At 53.5% G+C, this 9446-nt stretch overlaps 1 protein-coding gene across 1 annotated transcript; it reads right to left on the bottom strand.

The window, feature by feature from the left end:
- Window positions 1–1844: 1844 nt before the first annotated feature.
- LOC125508078 (L-type lectin-domain containing receptor kinase S.4-like) lies at window positions 1845–4322 on the bottom strand. The gene has a single exon (XM_048672660.2). It carries the CDS (start codon window positions 4228–4230, stop codon window positions 2140–2142), a length of 2091 nt encoding a protein of 696 aa, XP_048528617.1. The 5' UTR covers window positions 4231–4322; the 3' UTR covers window positions 1845–2139.
- Window positions 4323–9446: the final 5124 nt, after the last annotated feature.

Raw genomic sequence — 9446 nt, 5'->3', positions numbered from 1 at the left:
TCATTGTATGTAGCTGCTGAGATTACGAAAAAGTGGTGGCGACAACACTTGAGTGACTTCGAAGGTGGTGCTGTGAGCACCCGGTCGCGAGATCCGGGGTGAAAGCCTAGGTTGACCTGAGCTAGTTATACCTGGCAATGGCGATGTTTTTTTACATCGTTACCTTGTTGAAGGCATTGCTCGGATATGCTTGCACTGATTCTTCAGGGTGAAAATCTAGATTCAGGCCTTGGTGGTTGGATCCGGTGACGGCAACACTTGAGTGTTGCTCCCTTCTTAAAGGTGTTACTGTTGAAGAACCTCGTCGTCTGTGTGATGTCATGAGATGGGTGGTGCGGATATGGTCGTTGATATAGTTTGCCGATCGTGGATCTGGTCGTTTCGGGTTTTTTTTTTACTCGCCTACACATAGCTTTGGTCTTATATGACTTTGCTATCTGGCGTGTTTTTTGGTGTACGTGTGTTGGTGTTGGCTATATGCATCCTAGCTATGCAGAGGCCGGGTGTGTGCTTTTTGGGTTTGTATCCTCTTGATGCTCCTCTTTGAACTAATAAAATCCACCCTTTATCGGAAAAACTAGACCCACCCCACCAAGCCGACATGGCAGTTGTCAAACGCCATGCAAGCAAAACCGCCTGCAGAAACCACTATAATCAACGGAAGGGGGTGATTTTGCATGGTATTAGAGACCCCAGGGGTTGCTTAACCAGTTTTAGAGTTAAGGAGGTGGATTAGCCGGTTTATGAAACCCCGGGGGTTATCTGAACTTCTTTCTTATCTTTCATATACTCAGCTCGTCTGTCCCTCCTATTATCCCATGTATATTAATTTTTTAAATGGCTTATCGATTTTAATTCACACACGTGTATAAATAGGTGTTGAGGGGCGTAAAGAAATGAGGTGGTACTATTTAATAGACTGCCAAACCCTCTTTTATACAGAATCAGTTGTAGCCCTGTTGGATTGTTTCCTCACGACTTGGAGACAGGTCTTGAGTTCAGTCCCAACACACAACTACTTTTTTTTGCCTAATCTCCTGGGCTGCCTGGGCCTGCTTCGAGAGGTTGAGGCGCAGCCTGCTTCTAGAGGTTCAGGCCCACAAAGCTGAACGGAGGCGTATGACAGGGGAAGTGATCGAACATCAATTTTTTGTACCACCTCGAGTAGCCATATAACTTAAAACAGCAGCACCAACAAAATCATCTGAACGGGACGAAACTAATAATATCACCTTGGTTTATTAGTAGGTATAGATATAGATAAGATATATATATAGATATAGATAGATATAGATATTGTACGTGTTGGTCATACAAGCGCATTTTGTTATGATTCTACTGTTAATACATTTTCTGTGTTCGCCAAGCGTATTTTCTGTTTCCATGATCATCCGTGGATCATGTCCCTGTTATGCATCGTGGATTTACTGCTTAGCTAGCTGGTCGCTCTCCTCACCAAACCTGCTTTTCCAAATAGGGGCGCCCATTGATTGCACATCTATAAATATGTGGAGTGTATTTCATGTGAAGGAAGGAACAACCGAAGGAAAGGAAGGAGCTCACCGGAGAAGCCCTCTCGGTATATCCTAGTTACCAGGCGACGTGGTATCTATTTTAAGGGTGGCAGACAACTCCATTATCTTAGGAGCGTGGAGGCGGTGCAGGTTCACATAGAAAAAACTGATCATTGTTGGGGTTAGAGGGTTGGATGTCGGCCGCGGCAGCACGACGGTTAAGGGAAGGGCAGGGCTGCAAGGCTGATGCAGGAACACCGATCGCTGGTTGGCGGTTCGGCCGGTGGTTGAGAGGACGGTTAAAAGAAGAAGAACATGGGGAGCTCAAGGTTGAAGAATGAATCCGATTGCTAGTTTTGCATCAGACGGCTGAAACAAATCGACTAATCTAAATTGGATTTTTAGTGGACTTGCCCCTAGCCAGTGCCTCGGCAGAGTCGAATCATAGAAAGTTACAATCGCCCCAAACATCTGCCAAACCTTAAACCAACTACTGTTCAAGCATAATGACGCTACTACTACTTGTAAGGTGCGTCGAGTGCGAAATGGTCAATGGTTCACTGGTGCCACTACACCTGTTGATCCACTGGCCAGAGGAGGGCTCATGGTGTGGCCGTGTGGGGGGTCATACGCTGACGTGGGATGACCGCATGGACAGCGGCGAGAAGGGGAACGTGGCCACCGATGTCTGCGACAGCGGCTCCCCTCCGCCGGCCGCCGCCGGCCTCTCGAACGACGACGACGGGAACGAGTGCACGAAGTCGTCGTACCCAACCTCGCCGGAGCACACCGGCGGCGGCGGGGGCGGTGGCGGCGGCGGCGGCACGTCTGCAGCGTCCCCGCTGTCCAGGTACCTCGCCACCTCCCTCATCGTCGGCCGCGCCACCGGCACCGGGTGCGAGCACCACAGCCCCAGCTTCACCGCCACGGCCGCCTCCTCCGCGTCGAACGCCCCGCCCAGCCTCGCGTCCACCACCTTCTCCACCTCCCCCGCCGCGTACCGCTCCCACGCCCACTCCGCCAGCACCAGCTCCTCCGGCCCCGCCCGCGGCTCGATGGGTCGCCGCCCGGCGACCACCTCCAGCACCAGCGCCCCGAACGCGAACACGTCTGCCGCCGTCGTGGCCTTCCCCGTCCGCGTCAGCTCCGGCGCCAGGTACCCCAGCGTGCCCACCACCCGCGTCGTGGCCGGGTTCGCGCCGTGCTCGTACAGCTTGGCCAGCCCGAAGTCGCCGAGCCGCCCCGCCATGTCGCCGTCCAGGAGCACGTTGCTTGCCTTGACGTCACGGTGGAGGACCACGTGCTCCCACTCCTCGTGCAGGTACAGCAGCGCCGACGCCACGTTCCGGAGGATCTTGTACCGGGCGCCCCACGTCAGCCGCACCGCCCGGAGGCCGTCGCCGAAGAGGTGCATGTCCAGGCTGCCGTTGGGCATGAAGTCGTAGACCAGGAGGAGGTCGCCGCGGCGGCGGCACCAGCCCTGTAGCTGCACGAGGTTGCGGTGGCGGAGCCGGCCGATGGACGCGATCTCGGCGACGAACTCCCGGAGCCCCTGCCTGGAATCGTGGGACACGCGCTTCACGGCGACCACGGTGGGCGGCGTGCCAGGGAGCACGCCGCGGTACACCTTGCCGAAGCCGCCGCAGCCGAGGAGCTCGCGGTCGCGGAACCCTCGCGTGGCGCGCTTCAGCTCCGGGTACTTGTACCGGTGCGGGCCGTGGTCCAGCTCCCACGGCTCGATGACCTCGCGGTTCTTGATGCGGTATGCCGCGTAGGCGCCCGCGCCGGCGAGCACCAACAGCGCCACAAACGCCGAGAACACCGACGCGAGGATCAGGGTCGTCCTGCTCTTCTTGTCTGGCTTGGGCCTCGGCAGCGACGGGAGGGACGACAGGTCGAGCGGCGCCGCGGCGCCGCCGCCCAACTTGAAGGTCCACCCCATGAGGTAGTGCGAGCTCGCAAGGAGCCCCGTGGAAGCCGAGAAGCCGACGTACATCTGCTCCCGGAAGACGATGGACAGGTCGACGTGGAAGGATATGAGCGGTGCCGCCGGCTTCTCGGGCGCCGCCAAGGTCGCGATGGAGACGTTGAGGAGCCTCCGGTCCCCATCGTAGTCGACCCAGGCGAGGACGGTGTCTCCGGACTTGAGGTTGATGGGCGCGGCGGACGCGGACGCGTTGGAGGTGAGGCTGTTGAGGTCGACGCCGACGTGGTTGTCGTTGATGTCGGCGAACTCGAAGTCCTGCACCGTGTCGAACTCGACGGCGAAGACGTGGTTGGTGGCGTTGCCGTCGTCGTCGGCGCTGACGAGGCCCAGGTACTGGCTGGGCAGCGCCCCGGGGAGGCGCGGGTCGGGGGCAGCCACGAAGGCGAAGCCGTGGCCGCCGAGCCTGGGGTACTCGGGCACGACGGCGAACGCGAACGCCGTGGAGAAGGACACGGCCGCCGCGGTGGCGTTGTTCTTGGCACCGGAGCCGGGCGGGCCGAGGAGGCGGAGCGGGGACGGGTAGAAGGCGTGGCCCTTGAGCCGGGAGGTGTCGTTGGTGAGGCGCATGATGCCGTCCGGCTGGAGCTCCGTGACGCCGTTCAGGGTGAGGTTCGGGGCGCCGCCGTTGCGGGCAGCGCCGAAGCCGGTGTAGGTGAATTCTTGGGAGGCGGCGAGGGTGGCGAGGAGGAGGAGGAGGAGGAAGAAGAACAGAGCTGGGATGAGAGGCATTGCATTGGAGGCGGGGCTGGTCAGCCGATGCTGCTGCTGTTTCTTGTGCTGGGTGGGTGGAGGATGGAGGGAGGTGTTAAATGGCGGGCGGGGTTGCTGGTTTTGTAGGGGGGAAGAAGAAAGTGAGAGGAGTGAGACAGCGACCAGTGAGTGTTTAATTTGACTGACCGATCCACCTTCATGTTCCATCATTAATTTCTTTTCCCGATCTTCCTCGCCATGAAAAAAGATGAAAATCTTTCACGTGTAAATGGAGAGGAGAGAGCAGGATGTCACCCTGCTGGCTTCGCTCGCTCGGTGCGAGCAAGCCCACCCGGGTTTCGAGTCCTGAATGGTGTTTTTTTTTCATGTGTAAATGCATTAGCTGGCAAGACATCTACTAGAACTTCCATTGATTGATGGGACATTAATTGGATGGACTTGGTCAAAGTCGATAGTGCTTGCTAGTGTAGGATTCATCAACGGGAGGTGACATGCGTCTCCCGTCGGACGAATTTAATGTCTGATTGAGACAATAGGCACGCTCCATCTTGATCAGGCATTGTCATTTAAGCTTTGCCCAAACTGATCTTGGTAGTAGAGTAAATCTACATCGCGAAATAGGTGGTCGTCAATGATCCTGTACGTAAAGCCTTAAGGCCTCCTTTGATTCATAGGATAAAAATGTTGTAGAAATAGAAAAATCATAGGATAGGAACTTTTTCATTGCTAATGTTTTTTTCCTCCAAAATGTGAAGGATTGATTGTTATCCTATATAAGAATAGGAATCCATTCCTACAAACCAAAGAGCCTCAAAGAAAATTTTTCTATGCAAATCTTATTCTATAAAAATCCTATGACATTCCTACAAACCAAAGGAGGCCTAAGATTATTGTGCGGGTCAGCATCTTGTCAGTGTCAACGGGATTAGTTGAACAAGGTTGAAAACGGTCCTTCCACAAAAAAAGGAAAAAAAAAGGTTGAAGACGCTCCAAGTCGAAGGGGGAAGAACTGTACTACCTCCGGCTCGGTGAATAAGTCATTCGCGTAATTCTAGATCGATGATTTAACTATCTAAATATGTATTATATATGACAAAAAATATATATTTAAAAACTACATCCGTGTAGAAATCTAGTGATATACTTTTCATGACATATAACACATATTTAATTCTTCAAATCGATGACCTAGAATTATGCAAATGACTTATTCACTTAGGGCCTCTTTGATTCATAGGATTGTCAAAATGAAGGAATAAGAAAAATGCAGGAATAGGGTGACATGTTCCATAGTATCCTACAGGATTTGAAAGAATGTATGATAGCATTAGGAAAAAGAAAGGAATTCTACAAAGAGGTTTGAGTGGATGGAAATTTTCCTCCAAAATGTAGTACAAATGAATCATATGAAAAAATTCCTAAGGATGCCAATCCTATGAATCAAACGAGCATCACAGGAAAAATTCCTAAGGGTTTAAATCCTCCAAAAATCATATGCAATTCCTTTGAATCAAAGAAGCCCTTAGAGGATGTTTGGATCCAAAGGACTTATTTTAGTCTGACTAAAAATAGTCTTTTTAAAAGGCTAAAGTTCCAAGCACCCCTGACTAAAGAGGGGCTAAAACTAGTCTTGAGACTAAAAAATTTAGTCAGAGATACCCCTATTAAAATGTGGATTAGTCCTCTCTCTTCTCATTTAACTTCTCTCCTTTAACATAGACGAGTTCTGAATTGGAGGGTTTGGAGGATAATAAATGCTCATTAACTTAATTTTAATCTCTTTAGTATTTGGATCCAAGTATGAATGAGGCTAGAAAGTTTTAGTCCCATTCCTTTTAGTCATGAGACTAAAACGTATCCAAACACCCTCCGAAGGTAGTAGCCAGGCTACATCTGGACGATGCCCGGAGCGACAATGCGTTTGGCTGAATGTCAATTCCGGTTGTCGGTACAAGTCGCACGACTGACGCCTCAATCGTAAATTTTTTTGGAAGTTAGAGACTCTGAAAGTGCTTAGTCTTTTTTTACTCTTCCTCCGATGCAAATTAGTTGTCACTTAAAATTTGTCTGCAACATTGTGTATGGATCAGGGGGAGTAAAAACATTGACATTTCATTGGTAAACAATGAAAATTAGGGTACCTTCAAAGCGGATCTTTAAATCACCCGAAATTGTCCATACTACACTCTTCGGTTTACCATCGGACGCATCCCGGATTGGTCCGATTGTCCGTTTATCGCAAAATGAAAGCAAACTAGGGCTTTGCGAAAATCCGGACCATCGTCACATAGGACTTCGACATCTCCCGTCCATCCAAAACTCCACTCGAACCCGCGTCTTCATACTTTTCTCTTGCTCCGCGTCTGCTTCCTCCCTTGCCGCCGCTGCCGATTTACCATCCCGGTCGGCCATCAAGCCTTTTTCTGGACCTACACGGCTACATCGGTCATCGCACCGCTTGTCTTCCGCCGCCAGTCCATACCTCTCGTCCGTCCATTGTGCAGGCACCATCCGCTCCTTGTGAGGGTCACCACGCCCCGGCAAGTGTTTGGTGAAATGTGCGCGCTAAATGTTTTCGTCCCTTCTTTGAGGCAATGAATTCGGGCATGGTGTACATATGCGAGCACTACATTGAGTCATCCAACGAGGAGGATTATGGGATGAAACAACGATAATGCAAGCGGTCCTTGCAGACATGGATCATGTGGAAGAGCATGTTCTCAATTTCAAGGTATCGACTAAGGGTCATCGGGTGTTGGATCAGATCATGGGACGGGGGCATTTGATGTTGATGAACGACTACCTTGCCTCTGATGCCCTATTTGCGGGCAATTTTCGCAGGCGCTTTCAGATGCAAAAAAATTTGTCTACGACCGCCTCTACAATGGCGTCCGGTCCTACGATGACTACTTCATCTTCAAGAACGATGTTGTACGAAGGACTGAATTAGCTATCAGAAGTGCACGGTTGCATTGGGGATACTTGCATATGGCATGGCCACAGGTTCGTGGGACGAGTACCTCTAGCTGCTGCTGCCGGCAGTCATTTAGACTAGGTTAAGATAACGTAGTCTGCTATGGTTTAGTTGAAATGTGTTGGAAATGTAAAGATTTTCGTTCGGTTTAGGTTCATCCATTTTGCATGAAAATCGTTTGATTTTATTCAAATCTGATTTGAAATGTATGTAGGCATAGTTGGATGCCCGGTTCCCGTATCACTGTCCATGGACTGATACGGTGTTCGCTCTAATGGTCGGCGTTGGAGATGCCCCGGCAACTGCATGAACCCAATCTCTTCTAGAAAGCATGACTTCAAGTCATCAGCCAATAATAGTTCGAAAGAAACAAAAAAGAAGGTAGCCAAATTGCTTACTTAATCAAAGGCTTGCCGAAAGTTTTTGGGTAAATCCGCATTGCAGAACGAATAATGGTTAATGTGCACACGATCGGCACGTAGTACTGTATTCGGCACGATTTGCCTGTTGTTTTCCTTTTTTTACCTTTGTTCGATTAACACTAGCAGGGCGCTGTGGACTGCACATCTGATCGTTTAGTCAAAAGGGGTTAGTTGAGCAAAGCTGGAAGGACTTGGAAAAAAACAAAAAAGAAGGAAAACATGGGTCAGCTTAGCTTGAAGCATATCTGGATGGGTACTGGTGCACTTGTCAATTGTGGTTGACGCCAAAAGTCGTAAAGCTAAAAAAACAGAATGCGGGTTACCACCAACCCATCATAACGCAAAGCTTGTGGTAGCAGAACTCTCTCGATGTGTTTTCATCTCGTACAAATGGAGGGTTCAAAATGTACGCCAAGCGCAGATATACCAGCTTGAGTTGCGTGGACGTGACCGGTCCATGGTGCACGCCGTGCATGGCTTTTTAGTTGCAAGTTGCGAGGAGAAGTGAGGCTCGTGCGCGCCAGGCTGCAGGCATGCGAGTCAGCGAAAGGGGCCGCCCGGTCAAGGAAACCGGCTCGGACCCGAAGCGCGCCGGCTGGCCTGGCCTGGCCCCGCCCATCGTGCTCGTGCCGGCCATTCCATCCGAATTTTAGCGAGTCACTCAACACTCGATGCGATGGCAATTAGGGCATCTCCAGCCGCGCCCCAGTAAGACTTTCCCAAGCGTTTTTTTATGGCGGCGTTGAAAAATCGCCCCAGTCACATTTCCAGAAGCCCGATTTTCGCTAGCTTGGGCCGAAAACAGCGCCGGCGGATCTAGGTCGAACCCGGCGCGCTGGGGGGCGCCCGAGGGCGCCAGGGCGAACTGTTTTGGCGCGAAACAGCCGCGGGGCTGCCGCGTCAGCGACTCTACCCTCTTCTCGCCCCTTCGTCGTCCTCATCGTCTCGTTTCCCGCGGCGAATCAATGCCAAAGCTGCCGCCTGCGCCGTTGATGCCTCACGGGTGGCGCAGTGAAGACCGGATGACGCGCGTCCCTCGCCCTCCCTCGCCCGCCACGCGTACTCACGGCGGCTCGCGCACGGGCGGCGCCTCGGCCTATATAAGACGAGCCCCAGCGCACTCGGCGACTCGTACTCTCTCGCCGGCGTCGTTCCTCCCTCTCCTCTCTCTCGCCGTCGTCGTTCCTCCCTCTCCTCTCTCTCGCCGTCTCCAGCACCCATGGCTGAGCGCTTCCCAGGCGACGGCCCGGCGGCGAACGGCTTCGACCGCCGCCATCTTCACGAGAGCGAGGCTCGCCTCCTTTTCAAGGCCGAGTACCCGGTCCCGCCGGACATGCGGGTACTCGGGGCGTGGAGGATCAGCGCCGGCGGCGTGCCGGTGCCCCCGATACCCACCGGCGCGGCGCGGCGTGCGGAGATCACACGCATCCGCTCGTCCCTGCCGCGTGCGGCGAGGGAGGGGCCACGTTATGTCCCCGACAACCCGCTCTGGGAGCCCTACTTCCGCCGCCGTCACGCCGAGCAGCTCGAGGCCACCAACGGCGTCGAGCCCTCCGGCAGGCTCAACGCCGTCGGCCGGCGTCGGTGGTGGGGCGTGCCCGGGCGCACGTTGGAGGCCGTCCTCGAGTACATCGAGGGCGGCAACAGGCCGCACCTCGAGTACCCCGCTCCCCGTGCTTCACATGCCGTCGGGGAAGCTCCTGGACCCCGAGGCGCATGGAGACCGGGGGGTCCTCCTCCTCGTCCGGCGGCTCCCCCTGCCTCCACCTCCGCCCCGTCAAGCCGGAGCCCCAGGGCGCGCCTGTCAGCGCGCGCACCCGCAGCTCCGGCGTCCGCAT

The sequence above is a fragment of the Triticum urartu genome, chromosome 5A (genome assembly GCF_056163025.1).
Source record: "Triticum urartu cultivar PI428250 chromosome 5A, HENAU_Tu73, whole genome shotgun sequence".
NCBI lineage: Eukaryota > Viridiplantae > Streptophyta > Magnoliopsida > Poales > Poaceae > Triticum > Triticum urartu.
This window is presented reverse-complemented; position numbering and strand designations above follow the sequence as displayed.